We start from the raw sequence: 23,419 nt of genomic DNA on the forward strand, positions 1-23,419 counted from the left end.
CACATGGGGTTCAATGTGTCCAGGCTGCGGGGGGAGGAGCCTCGGGACAGGCGGCCTCTCATTGGATAAAAGTAGGTCAAGCCGGCCCACTCATGTGACCCAGTATCCTTCCCTGTGTGTGTGTGTGTGTGTGTGTGTGTGTGTGTGTGTGTGTGCTTCTCTCTGATTGGTCTAATTAAAGTTTATTTCTTCATTAATGACTTTAACTTCATTTAAATATCTGTGCTGTTCATAAATGCTGCGCTGTGATTGGCTGGTTCGGGTGCACAGTGAAGAGAGAGGGGAGGGGGAGGGGGCGGGTGTTCGTGGTCTGACGTCAGCGGTCCTCACACATGGGATCGGTGCTCGGTCGGTCCGCCTCCCGCAGCCCGGTCAGGCACCGCCGCACGCGCGCATAACGCGTCCTGCACCGCACGGAGCTGCTCGGTTTTTCCTCGGACAGCAGCTCAGCCTCACCTGTCCTCACCTGTCCTCACCTGTCCTCACCTGTCCTCTTTAAACTCTGGGTCTCATTTGTTCTGCTCGCTGGAGAAAATGTCCCGACATCCCGTCCCGATCAACCCGAGCTTCCTCCCGCCGGCGACGCACGGAGTCCTCAAGTCTCTGCTGGAAAACCCGATGAAGCTGCCGCTGCATCATGAAGGTGTGTGTGTGTGTGTGTGTGTGTGTGTGTGTGTGTGTGTGTGTGTGTGTGTGTGTGTGTGTGTGTGTGTGTGTGTGCACGGAGATTTACGAGTCATGTTCTGCACTTTGAACGCCTCACCTGCAGTGACAGCTCACCTGAGTTCAGGTTAACGTAGTTTCCTGAACATGTGTGACTGTGTTGTTGATGTTCCCTCCTGAAGCCGGGTCGTGGATTTAGAAATGAAAAGAACAACAAAGACTTTGTGCTGAACTTGTTTGTTTGGTGGGACGGATCCATCTGTTCATGGGGTCAGCTGATTAGAGGTCCCGTGTTGTGTTCAAGGACACGCTGGGTCTCTCCTGGAAACGTTGTCAGTCAGTCAGGAGCCATGACGGTTCTGTCGAGGACACAGAACAGTTCTGGCTGTCTTTGTCCAGGCCGGCGTCACCACTTCACTCAGCATATTTCAGTGGGAAACATTGCTGACATGTTTAAAGTTCTCAGCTCGGCTGAACCCATCGGTCACTCTGATGACTTCACACTGACCCATAATCCTCTTGTTGTTCTGACCCATGGGAAGACTGTGACGGAATCTTTTTCTTAATGAAAGAGTGAAAACTCATATTTAAAAACCGTCTTCTCCTCTGAGTTTGTTGAATCATTTTGTTGATCATTGGAACTGTATGAAGTCGTCAACATTTATTTCCTGTGTGATATTCTCTGATAACTTTTCCCATAAAGCCCCACGTTGACTTCTACTGTTTGCATCCAGTTACAGAACTTCACATTTAATCACAACTTCCCTTTAAATGCATTTCTGAGCTCTCCGTGCAGGAACACAGTCTGATGGAAGTTTTTCCTTGTGCTTGCACATTGTGTGAATGGTTGGGTTGATGCTCTCTGTTCTCCTTTGCAGCTTTCAGCAAGGAGCAAGAGAAGGAGAAGAACCTGGAGGAGGAGCGCAGCGCCCCACAGTCAGCCTTCCTCGGCCCCACGCTGTGGGACAAGACCCTGCCCTACGATGGAGACACCTTCCAGTTGGAGTACATGGACCTGGAAGAGTTCCTGTCTGAGAACGGCATTCCCTCCAGCCCCTCCCAGCACCACCACAACCAGCACCAACCACACGCTCCGCAACGCCAGCAGTCAATCATGCCTCAAGCCCCGCCCACGCCCGCCCCGTCGGTGATGGACCTCAGCAGCCACGCCTCCACCTCCGTACACACCAGCGTCGTCTCTCCAAACTGCTTGCACAGCAGCCCAGCCAGAGCAGGTAACTCAGTTTGAAAAGGTTTGGGTCTGACAGATTGGACCACGATGGTTCTGTCAGGAACGCAAATGTTACCAAACATTTCTAAGACAGTTCTTTAGTGTCTCCAATTAGCCGAGTTATTGGGTTTAAGTTAAAGATAAAGCAGAGTGTCATCAGCATAGCAGTGAAGGAAACGAGGAACTGTACGAGAATTACGATGTATGAGGAGGAGACCTGATCCAGAATTACCTGATGACATTTCATGTAAATTAACATAATGTAACGATAGTTTGTGCTACAGAATGTCAAAGAGCCAAAGTGACACATTTAAAACCCAGAGAGATTCAGGTTCATTAAATAAGTCTGTAAGGAGACTGAGTGTTTCAGCGCTGGTTTAAAATGAACACAGAGGATGGAAGGAAGGAGAGACAACATGTCTGAATATGATCAGCAAAACTTTAATGCCTCAGTGATTTGTTGGAGCTCACACCTGCAGACACTCAGGTGTGTTCCCGTGAACGATCACATGCTCTGCTTTGAACGGCTGGTTTTCCTCTTTGCCAGCAGCCGTCTCATGCTGACAACAGAAGGAAAGGCATTCATCTGTTTCATGGCGAGTTGTAGCTGGCGTAGGAGGACGAGTCTTTGAACGCTTTTGTCCTCTTCAGTGATTAGCGGTGATGGATGAGCAGAAAACAGGCCTCGGGCAGTCAGTCAGACAACCAGTCAGTCACAAGGCGTTCAGGCCTGCAGACGGGGTTTGATCTGTGCTTAAAGAAATCAGTAAGTTTCAGAGTTTGTTGGTTCTTGTAGTTAGGAGCAGTGCATGGGGCCCCCGGGCAGATGACCTGGCTCTAGGTCCGGCCCTGGTTGTCAGACTGAATCAATAAATGTTTTGCTCTCTGGTTCCAGGTCAGTTTGTCCTAAATGAAATAACACATTTAACATTTCTTTGATACCTCTCCCTGCACGAGATCCTTCAGTCCTCTGATCTTCTGTTTGTGGGCTCTGAACAAAGAGTTTAAGTCTTTAACTTTATCGTGAGCCCAGCTCAGGCGTGGTCACTTCTCAAACAGAGTTTGAGTCACCGCGAGTGTCGGATTCAACCTCTGCAGATGTCCTGTGTGTGTGTGTGTGTGTGTGTGTGTGTGTGTGTGTATGTGCGTGTGACGGCGAGAACTTCCACTCCAGCTCATTCACTCGCTCCGTGTTCCTCATGTTTGTAGAGAAAGAAAACAAGCCGTCCACTCACAGCATGTGGAGACATGTGACCTGTTAGTGTGTGGTTGTGTGTGTGGTTGTGTGTGTGTGTGTGTGTTAGTGTGTGGTTGTGTGTGTGTGGTAGTGTGTGTGCCTGTCCCTGCATGAGATCAGTGTTTTAAGAACATAGTGTTCTCTCCAGAAGTAGGCCAGGGGGCGGCAACCCTCACATCGAGTTTCCAATGCTGTGTTTACATTCACATCACTAATAATCCTGTGGTGCACACACACACGCACACACACACACACACACACACACACACACACACACACACACACACACACACACACACACACACTCACTCTCTCACACACTCACACACACACACATGCAGGGATACTCCTCTCTGCTCAGAGTTCATGTCGTCTGGAGGAGGATCATTCCAGCCAGATGTTGAGAAAGATGAAGATGTGTCCTGTGTCCTCATCATGTGTCCTCATCATGTGTCCTCGTCATGTGTCCTCGTCATGTGTCCTCATCATGTGTCCTCATCATGTGTCCCCGTCATGTGTCCCCGTCATGTGTCCTCGTCCTGTGTCCCCGTCCTGTGTCCTCATGATGACAGTCAGGATTAGACTTTTTCATATCCAGTTGAAAGCTCTTGTGGTGCGTTCAAGTACAGCTGATATTTTTCATCTCTCGGCTGCACAGAGGCCTGATCTGGTCTGATCTGATCTGATCTGATCTGATCTGCTCTGCTCTGATCTGATCTGATCTGATCTGCTCTGCTCTGATCTGATCTGATCTGATCTGGTCTGATCTGATCTGATCTGATCTGCTGCTCAGGTCTAAATATAGCAGAGAATAATCTGCCATGTTTGTATTCCCACGCCGTCCTGAGAGCGGAGCCAGCAGGTGACCCAGCCAGACCTGTGGAGCAGTGTCTGACTGACAGAGCCACCTCCACCTGCACCTCCACCTGCACCTCCACCTCCACCTGCACCTCCACCTGCACCTCCTCCTCCTCAGAGCTGGAGTCAGGAGGCCATTAGCTTAGCTTAGCATAAAGTATGTTGTATGTTCTCAGCTCAGACTGAATGAATCTGAGAGTGATGATGGTGACAGACACACACACACACACACACACACACACACACACACACACACACACACACACACTAACACACTCTTTCACGTGTGTCACACGTCACCTCCTCCGGTGTGTGTGTTGAACCATCACGAAGCTCGACACGCGCCTCGCCGTGACCTCACTCGCTGCTCTTGGTTTGGATCAGATCACATCTGCCTCGTTTGGTGAGCCTGTCAATCACAAGGTAGCCCCGCCCTGAATCATCCCCTCGTTGATTTTCCACGCTTCAAACCACAGACTGACCATGAACTGCTGCAGCTCATGAGATAATGAATCATCGTTTCTCATTATTCACATTAGAGCAGCTCACAAACTTAAATCACACATATCGACATGAAACTTACTCAAATTAAGAATATTCTGAAATTTGATTTGAGGCGTTTTTAAAGCCGGATAAGGATTCATTGATAAGGAGTATTGAGACGTGTTCGCTCTGACAGCAGCTACCTTTCTCCTTCTCCTTCTCTGTGTTCATTTAGACACCCACAGTCAGTGTTACATAACGCCTGTCTGTCTCGACAGACGCTGGAAAAAACCTGAAACACATTGATGTGTTGGGAGCCGAGCTGACGAGAGCTCAGCATCTTCACTGCTCTGAATATTAGTGTGTTTCAGAAATGCTGCTCAGCTCAGCACAGACACATGAATGAAGAGATGTTCACATGTTGAGGTCTTCACAGGGTTAGTCTGCCCACGTGATTCCAGCTCCTCACAGCTCAACACTCAGACAGCGAGTCCGTTAACGGGTCACGGCTGAATTCTGAAACCAGTGAAAGGCTTCGAACTGCCCAAACACAGGAGGTTCAATAGTTCCCGTTTGTCACCTGAACCAGCGCACAGTCACACACACACACACACACACACACACACACACACACACAGGTTGGTTCATGGTTGCCACCTGGTGGCCGCAGCTCATCACTGCAGCTCTCTGATCATTCAGTTTAAGCTGCAGAATGACGGGATGGGGATTTTTCCCTTTTTTCTCCCTCCAGGACCCGCAAACTCCAGAAACACTCCCAGCCCCATCGACCCAGACTCCATCCAGGTTCCTGTTGGATACGAGCCCGACCCGGCCGACCTGGCTCTGTCCAGTGTGCCGGGCCAGGAGATGTTCGACCCGCGCAAACGCAAGTTCTCGGCCGAGGAGCTGAAACCACAGCCCATGATCAAGAAAGCTCGCAAGATCTTCATTCCAGAAGACCTGAAGGTAATTTGGAGTTGGTTCTGACAAGATGAAAATGGTTTGGGTTTTTTTTTAAACAGTCCAAAGATGACGAAAGGTAAAAGCAGGTGAAGCTTCTCTGAAATGAGACTGACAGAAAGATAAAACTGGAAAAGGTCGAATGTTCAGAGAAAAAGTGTTTGTTTGTTTTCTGAAATATCACGAAGCCGACCCACTCAGTGCGTCCTGCTGCATTCAGGCCACGTGGGTGGACGGGACAGAAAGATTCCTGTGTTTGTGACCTTCGAGCGCTCGCGTCAGGAAAAGCTGAGCTACAACTTCTGAAAACAAAAGTTTCCCTGAGGACAAGTGTGAGTGCAGACAGGGTCTGATCTAAAGGGATCCTCAGACCTCAGCTCGTCTTCAGCTGCTTCAAACTGTTCAGCTTTAAGATGTGCACAGTCAGCTGCAGTTTATTCTGAAGTGTGGTCCTGCAGTACATCGTTCAGCTTCATGCTGGTCCTCATGTCTGCTGGAGGTGACTTTGACAGACAGACAAACTTTAGTTCGAGTCTCAGTAACTGAAGTTCGAGACTGTCGGACAGACTGAACCATTAGCGCTGATTAAAATGGACTTGGCTGAAACCTGCACGGCATGCTGGGATACAGCTGTAGAGAGGACTCGCTGCTCTCCTATTGGCCGCCGCGTGTCCTCCTGGTTAAGAGGCTTACATCAGACTGATGCTCCTTCCTGCTCCTCTGAGAGGATTTGGCTTTTAATTTGTTCAAATAAAAAATGGATCTGTGCGTGGCTGCAGTCCAGAGACAACGCGTCCTCTGTGGACACGAGAGGACGTGTTAGAGTCTGCACTTCAGTATCCGAGTATTCCTCACGCTATTTTAGTGGTTTTAGGTTTTAGGTTGTTGATGACTCATCAACCATCAGCCTGTTTCCTCTCTGCAGTCACGCTGTCCAACAAAGTAACTACACAACTTAAATGGATTCATTGACTTTACAAAGCTGTCACCAGTAAAAGAGGCTGCTGAGCCCAGCTCCGGTTCTGCCACGACACTGGCTCCACCCCCATCATTACTGTCAGACCTGTAGTTCAGATTAGTGTGACAGGTTTCCACCTGTGTGTTGGTATCTGCTCCTTCTCACACCAGAGGAACTCTAACCTCTTTCATGTTCATCTTTCCTTTTTTCACGTCTCCTCTCTCCTCCTTTGTGTCCTTCGAGCAGGATGACAAATACTGGGCCAGGCGCAGGAAGAACAACTTGGCAGCCAAGCGGTCCCGGGACGCCAGGCGGCTCAAAGAGAACCAGATCGCCATCCGAGCCGGCTTCCTGGAGAAGGAGAACTCTGCTCTGAGGCAGGAGGTGGCCGACCTGAGGAAAGAGCTGGGACGCACCAAGAACGTCCTGGCCAAGTACGAGGCACAGCACGGGCCGCTGTGAGGACACACACACACACACACACACACACACACACACACACATATATGTACACATGTATACACAAACACACTCTGAGAATGATCCTCCGTTCACTCCTGGTCCTGAGGGCTCGATTCACGGCAGCACGCCCGTCTGTCTCTCAGTATTGTCTGACTTCCTGTCTGTGGCTCTCGGCTCCCATTGGTCCACACTGACACCTCACATTCGTTAAGACCGGTTCAGTCATTTCCTAAACGAGCTGCTCGCTGTAGTTAGAAGATGTTTGCTCCTGAGCGACGGGGCGTTGCTTGCCGTGAGTCGGGCTGATTATTCAGGATTATGAAACCATGTCAGGACGTCTCTTTGGACCTGTGAGTTCTCCTCATGGACCCACAAACACTAAACCACCGTCCCATCACCCCACCCGATGTCTGACCTCCGACCTCCGACCCGCTCCTCTCCCGGTCTATGGTCATGGCGCTTTAGGACTGCCGACCCATCACAGACTGCAGGTGGTGTTTGCCGTAATTCACCTGTTCACCTGTACATACCTGCCCTCGTCCTGCACCTGGTGACTCTGTGTGCCGCTTCTTGCCGCTCTCCTATTGGTCACTCAGCTTTTTCTTGTTGTTTCCTCTTTCAGGGCCGGTTCACGCCTTTTTAAGGCCCCAGCAGTATTTTTATGGAAAGTGCAAAGAAAACACAGGATATCAAAACTTAAAGATGCACTCACTGATTTGGATTCAGTGTCGCGTGACGCCAACAATCTTTTATAGCAACCCATAAAATTTATTTTTTTATACACCCAAAATTTGTTATAACCTCAATTTGTTAACAGCCCCCCAAATCTCTTTGTTATAATCATGAAATCAGCTGTAACGGCATCAGGGAGTGTATCTTTAAATACTTTGAATAGAAACAGAGAGGAACCCAAAGAGAGCCGAGGTTTTCAGTTTGTTTTCGGGGGACATAATCGACCAGCAACACGTTTTCTTCTCAGTGTCCTGTGATTGTGACCGAGCGATCTGTTTGTATGTCGACTGAACACTCTCCACTTCTGTTCAGTCTGTTTGAGACCAGCTGTGTGTCTGTTTGAATCTTGCCGTCGCGTGCACGTTAAAGTTCAGACGTTCAGACTCACTGTGGAAATCTGTGCTGCCTTTGAACGCTGCAGCGCTGAACTCCATATGTTTCGATAAAGATCATCATAACTTCAGCATTTCGACGTTGTTCAGTCGGCCGACGTGTTTCGTCTCTTTTGCTCTCCACAGACCGTCACCGCCAAAGCCTGCTCAAACGTGATTGGACAATATTACTCGGACTACAAACTGAAACCAGAATGTGTCCGGTGCCAAAAACCGTCCCTCGCCTTGAGATTCTGCAGTTACACTGACTGACCGTCATCTCTTTGAGAGAAGTTGAAACATCAGATTCGATGTTTCAAACTTTACCAGGATGAATTTCAGATGAGCTGACGTGTCAGGTGACATCACAGCTTACGTTAATACAACCTGACGCTGTGCATATGGCAACGTTACGGCAGTGTTACGTAGACGTAACGGAGGCAGCAACAAAGAAAGATGATTTCTTTAGTTTTTCTCAGTTCGAGTTCATTTTGAGTTGATTTGTTGTGTCGAGGACAAAATGTGAGTCAGTTAAAAAAGATTTGTCTCTGTTTTGTGTGTCCGCAGGCTCGTTAGTGAAAGCTGATTAACAGTGAAGAAAAAACACATTTTAATAACCTCGTTTGTCTTTTGGGGTTGTTTTTGACCTCGACAGTCAAAAAAAGAGAAATGTGATTTCCCTTTAACAAACTAAAACTGTTTGTGAATCGTTCCCTTCAGTGCAATAGATGTTCTTCGAGGTGTTGGCGTGGACTTTATTTCGTGTAGCTCAGCGACGAGTACGCCCCCCGGTGGCCGAGTGAGACATGAATGTATATTTGAAACAGTGTGTTGGGTGAGTGGTGTTGTCTTATACTGTGGATTCACTTTAGTACTCTTTACTACAGACCAAAAGAATACAGTATATAAAGGATATATTGATATATTAAAGGTTTTAATGTTTATACAGAGATATTCTTCTTGTTTTTTTGTACAGTCAGTTTCCTACATAGATATTTCCTGTGTATTTTAGAAAGGGTAAGATGCATATAAGCAGTATAAATGTGTGTATATATATATATATATATATATATATAAAACACGTATAAATATTACCAAAACTGCGTGCCCGAGCAGTCCGGGCGATGCATGGGCATTACGGAAACCCTCCCAGGTTTGTTTTGTGTCTGATCCTCCCTGCGTAGTTGAAATACCTCAAACCCCACCCTGACTTTCTGACCCTCCATCACACCTGTGCAGGTGCAGCTGATTCGGTTCTTTTTGCACCAGGTGCTCACCTCCATATAGGTCCTTATGTATGTATGTATGTATGTATGTATGTATGTATGTATAGTTTCATGGCTATATTTGGCCCAGAGGAATGTATCCACCCAACCTGAAGCACTTCTCTTGCTGCATCCTGCTGTTCGGTTCTCTTTGCTTCTTCTGTTTGAGTCTGTGTTCAAAGATTTTTCCTATATTTGTCCTTGATTATGTTTCTCATGATCAAAATAAGAATAAATGAATATGAAGTTCAACTCTGTGTGTCGGCTTTTTTCTTCTTCTTCACACGTGATTCCACAAAAATCCAACCAGAAGTTTGTGAAGACATGAAGCCAGAACATCCACCTCCTGTAGCATCTTCTCCTCATCAGCAGGCTGCAGCATGTCCCAGCTGACTGACCCTGGACGCCTGTTCATCAGCCACCTACAGTCAGTTAACCAATCAGATGAGAACCCAGACAAACTCAAAAGAACTCATGAACTGCTCAACTGCTGAAAATGATCCGCACGTTCTTTTAAAGAGATCTTAGTGACTCGCTCTATGATGCAGAACGAACACGAGACTCATGTCCATGTATCTGTTGCCCCAGTGCCACCAGGAGGCAGCACCGACCGACCAGCTGCATCAATGAGAACAGCAGCATGACATGAAGGAACATTCTTCATTACAAGTATTTAAGTAACTAACTGAAACAAGCTGCTGCATTAAAGATGCTTTTGTTTCTAATTTAAATTAGCTAGTTTAAAACTCCACGGACACGTGTGTGTGCTGAAACACGCCTCTTATTTCTTCATATCTATAGTGTGAAGTCTCCCTCTTACTATCTACTTATACTTCTGCGCTCCATCTCCTTCATTTTAGAAAATATAGATTTATATTGTTTATTTATGCTTTTTTCAATAAACTTAAAAAAATACATTACTCTCAATGAAATGTAACAGAGTAAAAGTCACACCGGTATGTGGAGTTGAGTTTTTGTCCTGTCTCCATGTTTGTCTTGTGTCACCAGTCTGATCGTGTCCACCTGTCCACCTGTCCCTCCATGAGTTTATAGTCTGCGTCTCGCTCTGTCCTGATCACCAGCCCTCTCCTCATAGTCCAGTCCATAGTTATCTCATAGTCCAATTTTTGTTTTTTCTTCTAGTTCCTTGATTTTTTTTGTTGTTGTTGGGCTTTGCCTTTTTAGTTTCTAGTTTAGTTTGTGTCTTTTGATCATCCCTCATCGTGAGGCGCTTTTTGTTTCCCCGGCATTAAGCAAATAAAGACATCTGCTTTTTCCCGTACTCTGCATTCGAGTGTTCCGAGTTCCCCCGTTGTCAAAAGTATCTCAGTATATTTCACTTTGTTACGTGTGTAGACTTTGAAGTTAAACAGAGTCAGTTCACATATCTTAAATAATTCAAAGTGCTCCATGTGCTGAAAATAAAACCTGTTGGTTCAGTTAAAACCTTTAAGTGTGGAAGCTGTTCCAGGAATCCGTCCTTTGAGACGCATCGCGTCACGTGAGCTCCGTGTTTGCGTGACTTTGGGTTTAACAGCTAAAGCTATCTTCTGTGTTAGACAACACTTCTTTAACTCCAACTTCAATGTTCTTCATCTTCTTTTAATCGTGTTAGTGTTGCACACAACTCATTTTATTTTTATTCATAGATCTGCACATTTTTAAGGATTACATAAAAATCTTGATTTGGATTTGAGTGTTGAAAATATTCAACGAGCTCCAGAAAAACAACCAAAGGACAAAAAAGACAGAAGTAAATGTTTTTGTGGATATGTTCGGATGAATTTATTTTTTATTGCACGTTTATGTCGACCTGCTCAGGAAGCATTAGTGTTTTTTGTACACGTCTCAGATTACATGTAATCAACAGAAATATGAGACTGTGATTGTTTTGGTCACACATTACATCACTGAGTCGATTTTAATGAATTTTAAAGGTCACAAAACAAACTCAGGTCTCGAGGGTTGGATCTCAGTATATCACCATGACGTGTTGTAAGCTGAGCGCTGTCGACTTCAGAAGACGTCGATGTTTCTTCTTTCAAACTGGTTCAAATGTCTGGAGACGATAAGTGATGCAGTCTGTGACGACAGTCTGGATTATCTCTGACGTCACAGGCTGGGTTGCTTGTCCAGTTTTTGGTCGGCTGAGCTTCATGTAGGCATCAGATGAGCCGTCAGGTCAGGCCTGAACATCTCAGCCTGGTGACAACCTGAAGCTTATGTAAGCCAAAAACAAAATACATAATACATGCTCCTAATACTGCAGCGGTCACCATATAATCCATAAACATGGAATATGGAGGGGGGTTTCATATCATGGATGGGATGCAGCCATTGGTGGGATGCTCAGCTGGCTGTGTGCTGTTTTTTTTTTATGTAAGAGGATTTGTGAGGGCCTCAGTGGCTCGAGTCCTCTAAAGACTCGAGGTCGATCATCTGTCAGAGCCAATGAGCAGAGAGGACGGCTTGACGTGGGTGGCGAGAGTCTTTTTGGTCGAGGAGAGAGATTAAGCCAGTTTGCCATTTTTGTGCACAGTACACATGTTCAATAAAAACATTAAAAACATCAATCTGCTGAGTGCGAGGCCATTTTACACATTAAACAATATGAATATACAACATGTGACAATTAAACTGAGCTGAAAAAAAATACTTTGCAGTCGATCAAACGAAAGTGAAGTGGACCTCAGAGGTACTGAGGTTCTGCTCAGCTCCATTCTCCCTCTGGCTGAAATAAACCACAGAGGATTTCTGTTAATGTACAAAGTTTGACCATTTTCTATAGAACCATAGAAATCATGATGATGGGTTTGCTAAGTGTGTCCAAATGGGTGTGAGATCTCTGTTGATGCCTCGATATGACCGACGAAACAAACAAGACCATCAGCATGAAGACCGGCTCTGTCCTTCAGAGTTATTGTTAATGTTGGACAGAATAAGTCGGACACAGAAACAGGTTGATGGAAACACTACCGCTGTCGTCCTCTGATATTTATATACCTGGATCCCGTTAGCTAACTTGTTGAATCTACATCTATGAGTGTTGAGTTGAATTCATGAAAACACCTTTAAACATACAACCTGCTGCTGCTGCAGGTAATGTACGGAGTACTGATGTCAAACGGAGCTTCCTTTAACCTCAGAGCTTTATCAGGTATCACTGTTTTATGGTTTTTCAAATTAGTTGTAAGATCCTCGTTTTGACAAACATCTCAGTTCCAGTCAACCATCAGCTCAAGTCTTAGAGCTAAACATGGTGACGGTCCAAAGCTCGTATAGTATAACGTCTGTTAGTGTCCCTGCAGGTGTGAAGCAGGTGAGGCAGAGTGAAAGTCCAAATGTCCCAGAGGACAAACTGAACTAGTTGAAGTCAGATCAGTTGGATGTCGTTGGGTTCACGAACTTCTCGAAGGTTTGGGTCAGTAGGCGGCAGGTTTTGTGCTGCTGGTGGATGGAGGCCGATGGCAGCAGTTGAAGGGGCAGGTGTGGCTCAGACCCTGGAAATACACGGAAAAACTGTTTTAATATTTGAGTTAATCATCCATGCACTTTACATAAATCTCTGTATGTAAACTGTGAAGCGTGCAGTAGAACAAGACAAATATCAGTATGTGCTTCGTTCAGTTAAACAGATTATGCTCCATTTATTCATTCGTCTTCGTAAAGGTTGACGTCTAGAGCTCCATCCTGACTCTGGAATCAGCACTCGGTTCTAAGCTAAGATGGCTTTACTATGAACGATAATGGAGAGTGATCGTGGTCCCTGCAAACATCATGAATGAAATAAAATATCTTTCTGTGTGACACAAATAGATGTCACGTCCTTCATGCTTCTTTTAACACCAGCCAACAAATCTCTGTAACACCAACATCTGCTGCTGCCACATGTGTAAACCTTAACCCTCTGTCAGAGGCCACCAAAGGGTTAGTCCTACTGTGCAGCATACGTCAAAGGGATGAGTGATGAACATGCATACGTCCATCCATTCATTATTTCCCTGTCTAGCGAGGGTTTATGTTGTCAGCTAAATTCATCTCAGTGATGCTGGGAGGAGGGTCAGGCAGGGGATTTACAGGCTGGTTCAGAGCTTCATGTAACAGGGCGGAGAGCTTAGAGTCTGGGACCCCAGGGTCCTGAGTTTGGGGGGAGGGTAGGCAACAGACTCACAGTCTGGTGCTGCACAGAAAACCAAGACCAACCATGACTGTCTGTTCTGTATACCTGCAAACTGTTAACAGTCCAATCAGCCTCAGCCTCAATCAGCTGTACCAAGCTGATCCAGAAAGATGTCATAATGTCCAGAGTCATGACGTGACTCTCTCTGGGGCTCTGGTCGGTTGTTGTTCTTTAACTTATGTCTAAAGCGAAATAGACAGATTTTTGATGCACTACCATGACGTCTCGTATACATAATCATGGTCCCCAGAGGATGAGTCCTAATGAATTTGTTAGGCCTCTAAATTTTAATCAAGTGCCACCATCATTTAATTTTAATAATTAAATATCTCAACATCTACTAGATGGACATTAATGAACAATGTATCCTTCATCCTTCAGCACAGACATGTATTTCCTCCCAGAAATGATGTTTACGTCCTACTAATTCATTTGGTGACATTTGGGTCCAAACATAATTGCATAAAAATGTAACTTAACAGCAAAGCACAGGATTCATGTGGAAAACAGAAGAGATCTGCCTCAGCTGTACGTCTTGTGTTTACTGCTAATTAGGAAAAGTCTGTAACTTATAATTATGACTTAGTGTCTCATAATTATGATAAAACAATGCCAGACTTATTAAACTAAACCAAATGTGAGTTTAGAAGTCAACACTCACTTTTGTTTGGTTTGGCTCATTGAGACGTGTTAATGTTAATGTGAGTTTGTAATTCGTACATCAATCCTGATCCTTTGATTTTTTGATCATCTTCCAGTGGGCGGGACATCGATGTAAACCTGTATGTAGGGTTACATATATAATTAAATATTATATATAACTGACACTAGAAACATCATGAATCAAACATGGTCTGAATGTTTCCTGTAAAAGTAATTAACCCATTACTAAATGACATTTGTCTTGAACATTTAAACAAAACTGACTGCAGCCTGAAACTAATTAATCAGGTTTTGATTTGCTGTTAATCTAATTACAACACAATGGGACCAATCAGCTGCTCAGACCTCGGTCTGTGCACATATCAGAAATAATTGATTTCCATACATTTGCTAATGCATCATGGATTACACACAGAACACTGGCACGATAAACTCCATGTGTGGGACGGACAAATGCCCTTGACACATGATGAATTATAATATCTGCACACACACACACACACACACACACACACACAGATGTTCACATGTGGGATGATTTAACAGATGTGTTTCATCTCAAGTTGTCACGCTGTTTGAGTTTCCCTTCGTAGTTTCTTCATGTTTTGAAGTCTCTAGAGAAACTCGAGGACCAGACTATATAGATTTATGATAAATACAACTGTTGGGCCTTTTTGTTGTTGTTATAACTGATGCCTATTCATACACACAAACTTCTTTTTCTAACTTCATGGTTACCCACTAATTCTTTCATTCTTTAGCCCTCATCCATAAGCTAAACTAATTCTAGTTGACTATCCTGAGACTAGACCCCAAAGTAAACACTTTAAATCTGTGGTGAACCTCCATCAGGGTCCCCATAATCCAGGAGTCCCCACATCAGTGGATTGTCAAGTTTGGGAGGGTGAAGTTAATTTTTTAATTGATTAGTTTGTAGACAGAAAACTAAAATAACTTTTATTACTTGATGTATTTTTTAGGTTTCTAAATGAAATACTGATTCCTAATCCTCCAATGTCAGGAAATATTTTTGTAATTGTCATAAAATGTGAATATCTTCAGGGTTTGGACACGATCTATTTGTTAATCTAAAAGATACTTGATGACACAAACAATTAGTTGCATCCATAGTTTGGATTCAGAGTTAAGTTTGACATGATTAAAGATAAACTCTGGATTGTAAAATTCTCTTTTGGGTCCATGAACTTCAGGATCGACCCCGCCGGCTGCTTACCTCTGCTGACCTGTGCAGCAGCTCATCAACGCCATCCAGGGATGTTAAACAGTAAAAACAAGAGTCCAGTACAAAGTGATACGACAGCACTTCAGCTTCCTCCTTCTCTTCCTCAGACCAGAGTACTCCTCTTCTCCCTCTCCCGTTCTCTTTCCCGCTCCCTCTCTCCTCTGTCCCGGCTCAGGTCTGGTGTCAGCAGCTCGCCGTGGCCGGCCGTGTTGTTGGGCTCATAGCGGGACGAGGTGGGCGAGTTCTGCATGACCACCAGTCGTATGGGTGACTGGCTGGGGGGCGCCGGCGTGTTGTCAGGGGCGTACTCCTTGGTGGGGTCTTTGCCCCGGCAGTCATACAGGATGCAGGAGATGAGGAAGACCAGGAGCAGGATGACATAGCTAGCAACCAAGATGATGAGGTTCAGGGTGACGGGGTCAATCTCCAGGTAAAATTCCATGAAACCCATGGTGCCGCTTCATATCTCGCCCAGATCCAGAGAAGAAAGAGATGATGGGAAAAATAGGGGTGAAAGAGAAGAATCAAAAGACTACGATGAAGGACGAGGGATGGACAGCTGGCTGGGAAGAGGAAAGAGCAAAAGCCAGCAGAGGACGGGACAGAGAGATGAAATGAGTCGGATCAGCTGAGACAGCAGGATATGAGCTTTGAGCTTTAAAGGACGTTAATCCTCGCTGCTCTTCCAACCTTGAATTTCAGCAGCCAATGATTAAAGCTGCTCAGTTTTAATAACTTAAGCCACCATTTTGATTTTGCCAACTACAAAATTATAGTCAGTAAAATGGAGGATGGGACAACGCACACCTGTCAGCTCGCCTGAGCGCCACGCGTCACTCTGGGGATTTTGGGAGTGCTGTAATATGTATTAAAACAACTGCTTCATTGTCACTGAGTGATTATTTTGACATTTGAAATCAAATTAGATTAAAAGCATCAAGGTCACAGAGCAGGCTGGTCTGACTGCAAACATGCAGTTTTAAGAGTATTGCTGCTACCATGTTGTTTTAGTTTGCAGGCAGAGCTTCTGCAAATCCATCCTCGCTACATATCACTACTACTGCTGCTATATTATCAGAATCTATTGATTTAAATGACATTCAGTCTGCACATCAAGTAGAAACAACACAGCTTGTTATATCCGACATTCCTTAAATCAGTGTTTTTCAACCCTGGTCCTTGGGAAACACTGCCCTGCATGTTTTAGTTTCCTGCTCCAACACACCTGATTCAAATGATCAGCCTCTCATCAGGCTCTGCAGTGGCCTGATAACGAGCCACTCATTTGAATCAGGTGTGTTGGAGCAGGAAACACCTAAAACATGCAGGGCAGTGTTGCCCGAGGACCAGGGTTGAAAAACACTGCCTTAAATCAGGACTCCACCTCATTGGAGACCTGCAGAGTTTGAATGAAAAACCAGTTCTGCTGTGGGTCTTCAAACTTTCTCTTGTCAGACAAAACCATGTGGCAACCTGGTGTCTGTGAAGTGAAGCCAAAAACTGCAGTTCCTCTTCTCGTCCACGCGAGGCTGGCTCCAGAAGTGAGTGAGTCTCCGTAATTTCTTCATGTTGTCCGACAAATGTCCAACAACTCACCTGTTCAAATTATATTAAGGATTGAAGTTATGCTGAATTAACCAGGTGTGAATCTGAATTCTCCCTCTTTTCATTATTCACACAAATAATTTTGTCACTTTTCATCTTTGTTTTTATAATCTGACAATGGAGAATATTTATGTTCAAGTTTATATAAAGCTCTAAATATGAAGCTATTTGGAGGAAGTAGGCTGTAAGAAAATGATCAATATTCCAAAAAATATAAACAATAATTAAAATTTGTTGTCTTTCAGTTGGACTGCAGATCTAGTTTCAATGCAGAGGTTTGAAAACCAACATTTATTTGATGATATGTACAACTTCAACTGAAAACAACATTTATAATTTTCCTCAGTAGTGCAGGAAGTATCCTGATCCTTTATTTATGTAAAAGTACCACACTGTAAAAATATTGCATTGAATATGCATTGAAATCTAAAGGTATAATATTTATAACTCATCACCTGAAAATAAGACTTGTTTTTGGTTTTTCTACCTGAGAAAGACTTTCATATCCACGGAGAGTCCGCCATGTTTCACCACACTTCAGTATCAGTGGTCGATCCATGGATCTGTGCAGTGGGTTCCTGTAGGTGGCGCTCTTTTCTCACTGCTCATGCTCAGTGCCAGGCTCTTCTTCTGTTTATTCAAACAAATAACTGCTGCTTCCTGTTGGACACTCGTGCGGAACATCATCTGTAAGAGTGGCTGAAGCTCGGAGCCCGAGCACCAATGAAATCAAAGATCTGAACGTATACCGGATGGACTGTATGTATGATGTCATGTGACCCATCACCCACATACTGTGCAGACTGAGCGGCACAAAGAGTTTTCCTGCTTTGAACATGCTTCATGTTGTTTGGACTCATCTGTTCTGCATTATGCATCAGTGCTGCAGCTTCTCGAGTGTCTCACACGTAGACTCATGCAAATCCTCAACACAAAAACAAATCATCATCATTTTTTTGCAGAAACTGTGAAACAATAAGAACTTTGGCCTGTATTACAGAAAAGGCTCAGATTCAGTCTGCATGTCTGTAAACTGTCTCAAACCTCTCCTGTCTAAATAAAACACAGAAAAATGAGAAGAGGATATCCAGTCTCTTCAAAAATGTTGTAAAATAACAGAATCAGGAAATACCTTTCAAACCAGGGACACCTAACTACTGTCCTCGACAGCAGATGGTGAGTGTTGGGGGGGGTAAAAATAACAGAGCAGGAAAAATATAGCAAAGCGGATATTAGACTTTAGATAGAGGACACCCAAACAAGCTGAAATGACCTGCTAATGGTTTGTCAAAACAGCCAGCACATCTGAAAGATGTCACTTCTCAATGATGAAACCATGACGCAAAATTACACATGAAATTTTAAACAAATGTGCAGAGATGTAGGTGTGAAGTCAACCGCCAGCCTGTGGAGCAGCAGATAAGGAAGAGACTTCATGTGTTTCAATGAAGTCCTGATGCTTGTTTTTAATGGAGCAATGCATCATGATTGGTTATGAATGGGGCAAAGTTCATCTCTGCATCTACAAATGAAGTCTAGCAAGCAAAGAGACAAATCAACACCACCAGAAACATCTGAGATGGACCGACGGAAAGTCGGTCCACCTTTTAAACTGGTTTTGGAAACCATGGACATCAAGTCCTCTGGGATGACTTTTCACACAGTGTCAACTGAGTGTGGAATCCAGGCTATAGGTAACTTGGTCAAAGAACTGCTGTTGGAGGACGACATTTTAGAAGATAGAGGACCAAAAGATTTATGGCAGCAACAGAGGGGTGTATGTACGAAGATGGACAGGAGATAAAATGATACTGCTGGGGATCGAACCCACAGTGAAACATGGTGGTGGGGGTGGAGCAGCACTCCATTCTTCAGAGACCTGCTACACCCTCTGGTTTGAGAAGGCAGCAGGATCATGAGCCCACACACCCCAAAGCTCTGCAAGAACAACGGGCAGACCAAAGAGTCAACAACTGATTGAACATTTATGTGGAACCTTCTGGGACTTCACACAGTCTTGTGGAGTCCGTGGCGAGTTTGATGTCATTAAACCAAATACTAAGAAATTCTGTAATTTATGAACATTTTCAGTATCTTGACTAGTCGTCTCAGACTTTTGGACTCCACTGTATCAGATAGTCGAATACAAAACATCTACATTTGATGAGAAGCAAGCAGGTTCAAGAATCTGTTTGGACTTTTCAAAGTCAGTCACACCACACCTACAATAACCCTGAACACTGATGCCGGATCACGTGTTCACATGCTGCAGAATCAGCCAATGTGACTGTAATTACGGGGCTACTGGGTACTTTCAGATCTGGTGTCTTTCCTAACTTTAACCAAACACAGAGCTGCTGATGGAGAACAAATGTGGGACAGCCTCGTTCACTGCGAGGTCATCCTGCCACACCCTGTATGTTTGCAGATGTGAAGTCCTCTCAGGAATCAGGCTGATTCCTTGCACAGTCGTTGCTGTTCTGCATCTGTTTTTTTATGGCTCATGGATCAAGAAAAACAGATGGAGCAAAAAGATGAATCTTTTTTTTTTAAAAGTCACGTGAAGGAGGTGAAACCGGGACACAAAGTAAAAATCTATTCTGTTCCAAAGAATAATGAACATTGATCACATTGTTTCTTTATTCTGTGATTTTGTCGAGACGCAGGTTTCTCCAGCAGCTGGTTTAGCTTAGCACAAAGACTGGAAACAGCTAGGGTGGCACCTGTGAAGTTATAAAGCTCCCAGAGTAACACATTATATCTCATTTGTTTAAATATGTATGAAAAACTGTGTAAAAACAAGAATTCACCCTTTGACGTGGGGTTATCACAACTTCTTCTTGCCTTGGAGTAGCAACTCCTGCAAGTTACTGGTCCAAGCCGAGAAATAGTTCACCAGAAAACCATGACATGACATGACATGATGATTCAATGTGTGGACCAGCTGACTGTCAAACTTCTAGAAATGTAGCTGTGATAAACTAAAGAGCAGAGTGTCCTGTAGGTGTGACTGCGAACACATGGCCATCCGTCCATGCTGAGCCTGCAGGGTGAACAGTTCAGGTCCTGCACTCCTGATGCAGAGCATTGTGTTGTTTGAAGGAAGTGGAGTCACCTCTGTGCATTGAGGCTCTCATGAGCAGCCTTCAGTGTTCTTATCACAACCTGACTGGAAGAACGGCAGCGAGCCACCATGGCAATCAAAATTCGGGCTGCCATTCTTTTGAAACACAATGTGGACTTCCTGCGTTGAGGCGGCACCCTCCTGTCCGTCACAGCACCCAGCACAAACTGGGAGCTACAAGCACACCCTATTATTTCACTACGCCTTTAAATCCATCAGCACGCCAACAAATGAAAGAAATGAACGCAGAGAAAAAGAGGGAAAATGGATTTTTGACGGATGAAGGGAAGTGCCTCTCCCTGGTTAATGGGACCTTTCAGGTCTTCTGGGGCCTCTGTGCCATTGTCGGCCCGGCTGGTTGGACTCCTTCAGAGGCTGAAACCAGCTCATGTCACAGGATCCTTCCCAGCACAGACCAGCTGGAGCCGCCCACAGAGAACACACTGAAGTATATTCTACAACTAACATACTAGTTTCAGAGTGTAATCCCACTGTGTAACTATGTCCAGCTGTACTACATATATTATTACTGTCATTATTACTACCATATCTATTACTGTAATCATTTTTATCATTCATTATAATTCATTGTCATTTCATCAGTCATTGTACAATATGTTTATGTTGATTTGTTCTGTACACTGACATCTATTGCACGTCTGTCCGTCCTGGGAGAGGGATCCCTCCTCTGTGGCTCTTCCTGAGGTTTCTTCCACATTTTTCCCTGTTAAAGGTTTTTGTGGGCAAGTTTTTCCTCACTCGAACCGAGGGTCTAAGGACAGAGGGTGTCACTCCCTGTACAGATTGTAAAGCCTCAGAGGAAAATGGACTTTGTGACTTTGGGCTATACAAATAAAATTGATTTGATTTGATTTGATACTCGAGTATTTGTTCTGATTACATTACCTCTGATCAAGCAGCCAATCATCATCCAGGTCCCAGCAGCAGCTGATCTCACTGCCTAGTCCAGCAGCAGTCAGCCCAGCTCGGCGTCTGTCTTTCAGCCTTTTATTTCACCAAGCTCTCACCAACCACTAAAAGTCAGTCCCACATTTACTCTTGTCCGGCGGCTTCTTGCTCGCTCACTCTCTCCTTTTCTCTTCTTAGCTTCCTCCGTCAGCGTCCTCTTCACTCTCTGCTCCTCTGCCATCATGTCCGTAGAAGCTGCTGGGCCTGTGAACCTCCTCTTCTTCTACTTCTTCTTCTTCCCCGTCACCCAAAACACTTCTGCAATGACTTCAGACATAAATAAATCTAAAATAATTACTTTAATGAATGAAGCTGTTGTCTGTACAGACAGATTTATTAATTTTTAGAAGTCTGAAACCTCTGACCAATAAACAGACTTCCTCAGGAGGAAGAGTTTATATTTCTTTCTAGCCAAACAGACGGATATGAAGATTTAACCTCTGCAGCCTCGTGATCTCCAGTTCAGAACAATTTCCAGCCGTCGCAGCTCCAGGGAACAGCTGAACTTTCATTCTGTGACATTCATCATCTCACAGACACTGAGAACATCTTCTGATCTGACATCTGTGATGTCTGTGATCATTTTATGTTCATTTGATCTGGCTCTGTAAGATAACAAACTGTGAACATGTTAACAGGAAACAAAGTTAAACCATGTGGTACATTTTGTAGACTTATTGATGAACTGATGATTTTTATCTTTTGAGCTTTGACTGGAGTTCTTTGAACAACATCATCTCGTTGTGTCTTCTTCTTCTTGATGGTCTAACGGCACCAACTGAAGAATCTTGGTGTGTCCAACAGGCAGGCGGACTCATGAAAATCCATCCAAAAATCCACCTTCAAGCTTTGCTCTTCAGTCCGAACAGGATTCGGGTTCAGACCAGAATCAGTTGAAACAGGAGCTTTGTTGATCGTCATCCGGCAGCCTACATGACCATAATGTGAGCCCAGTCACCTTATCACCACTCACTCAGCGTGGAGAAGTGGTTCGGCCTGTGTGGTTCACATCAGAATCCAGTTTTAGCAGCGACTCTGCTGCAGGAAGCAGGACGGTTTGGACGAGAGTCTCTAACGAGCTTCGCTGACTGACAGCGCGGTTGATAACCAGCCTCGTTACCGAGCCACCCACCTGTCAGCGGGCGGCTGCAGTCTGTCAGCTGACAGGTAATTAAACCTCACCTCTGCAGATATCAGGACACTCTCTGTTACTCTCTGTAACTCTAATGAGCTCACTCGTTTGCAGTGGAAACTATTATAAGAGCTCCGGCTTGAGAAATTCATTAGTGTTTCTCCAGTCGATATTTTATTGATGTTCCACCACAGAGAGACATGAACTGAGGAACATTGTTGATTTGATCTACAGCTCAACAATGTTTACAATGAAGCTTGGTGTGTTTTCAACACCACAACTTTGATTGGTTGGTAATTTACAGATAATGTATGATTTATCTTTTTTTATCAGCAGAGGAAGTTAATGAGAACAACCTTTGACCTCACAGGAAGGTCTCCTACAGATTTACACAGATTTCTGTTGTTACTCCTGATATCCTGCTGGCAGCCATCTTAAAACAGAGCTCAGAAAGAAACTCCCACTGAAACTTTACAACTTGCTTCCAATTAGAGGAAAAACATTTATATGACCACCAAATGACCTATTAAAAAGCAGAGAACCAGGTTCTCTTCAGCCTCGGGCCGACTCTGCTGACCTTGAGGCTCATCAGATGGCAGAACAATCACACGCCTGCAGGGGAATTATTTCAAAGTTTGGGTAAAGGGTGTGTGGGAACAGAAAACACCTTCCTGTTCCCCGGCTGATCCCTTTTAATCGTGCCGATTCCCCGTCTCTTTGCGTGCCAGGCTCTTTCTGGCTGTGTTTGAAGGGGGGAGGAGGGCTGTCACTGCCACTGTGTTGCACCTTTGGTCACTCAGCTGGTCAGTGTGTTACAGGAAGGGAAGGGAGGGTCGGGATTTCCCCTCTGAACCCTCCTTACAGCCCGAGGCAATGCAAAGCAGAAAACACAAAGAATCAGTCTGTCCTGAAATACATCTCAGTGATGGTTAAATTCTACATTTTTGCCTCCATTAAAGAAGCAAATCTTTCAAAATGGGCAAACTGGAAGAGAAATGTTTCCAATCAGCAGTTATTAGTTCTTGGGAATGTTGGTCCGTCCAACAGTCCAACACTTTGGTAAAGACTGAAACCTTTAGATGGATCCTGTAGATTTTTCCTCTAACATCACCCACATGTCACCCAGAAAATCCAGAAAATCATATTAGCAGGCAATCGACCTCTGAACCCTTCACTGATCATCTGATGATGATTTAGCTTCTCAGGCCAACGAACAATGTTTCAGGGCCAAAACTTCCTCAGCTGTCCAGCACCTTCATTTGTGAGAATGAAAGACAGATGAG

General features: G+C 44.6%; 2 protein-coding genes across 4 annotated transcripts; one reads left to right on the forward strand and one right to left on the reverse strand.

The window, feature by feature from the left end:
• Positions 1 to 314: 314 nt before the first annotated feature.
• hlfb (HLF transcription factor, PAR bZIP family member b) lies at positions 315 to 14,567 on the forward strand. Of its 2 annotated transcripts, XM_027277068.1 has the most exons (5): positions 419 to 643; positions 1,542 to 1,898; positions 5,224 to 5,438; positions 6,634 to 6,892; positions 14,553 to 14,567. In XM_027277068.1, exons 1-4 carry the CDS (start codon positions 535 to 537, stop codon positions 6,850 to 6,852), a joined length of 900 nt encoding a protein of 299 aa, XP_027132869.1. In that variant the 5' UTR covers positions 419 to 534; the 3' UTR covers positions 6,853 to 6,892; positions 14,553 to 14,567. The 2 variants fall into 2 exon arrangements, with proteins under 2 accessions (XP_010740853.2, XP_027132869.1); XM_010742551.3 differs by lacking the exon at positions 14,553 to 14,567 and having other exon boundaries at positions 315 to 643; positions 6,637 to 8,901.
• Positions 10,993 to 17,492, reverse strand: smim36 (small integral membrane protein 36). Of its 2 annotated transcripts, none has more exons than XR_003462181.1 (2): positions 17,399 to 17,492; positions 10,993 to 12,720 (listed from the first exon to the last, which is right to left on the reverse strand). XR_003462181.1 is itself a non-coding variant. In XM_027277070.1 (2 exons), the coding sequence occupies exon 1, from the start codon at positions 15,755 to 15,757 to the stop codon at positions 15,410 to 15,412; it is 348 nt and encodes a 115-aa protein (XP_027132871.1). In that variant the 5' UTR covers positions 15,758 to 16,149; the 3' UTR covers positions 10,993 to 12,720; positions 15,298 to 15,409. The 2 variants fall into 2 exon arrangements, 1 of the variants encoding a protein (XP_027132871.1); XM_027277070.1 differs by lacking the exon at positions 17,399 to 17,492 and adding an exon at positions 15,298 to 16,149.
• Positions 17,493 to 23,419: the final 5,927 nt, after the last annotated feature.

The sequence above is a fragment of the Larimichthys crocea genome, unplaced genomic scaffold (assembly GCF_000972845.2).
Source record: "Larimichthys crocea isolate SSNF unplaced genomic scaffold, L_crocea_2.0 scaffold83, whole genome shotgun sequence".
NCBI lineage: Eukaryota > Metazoa > Chordata > Actinopteri > Sciaenidae > Larimichthys > Larimichthys crocea.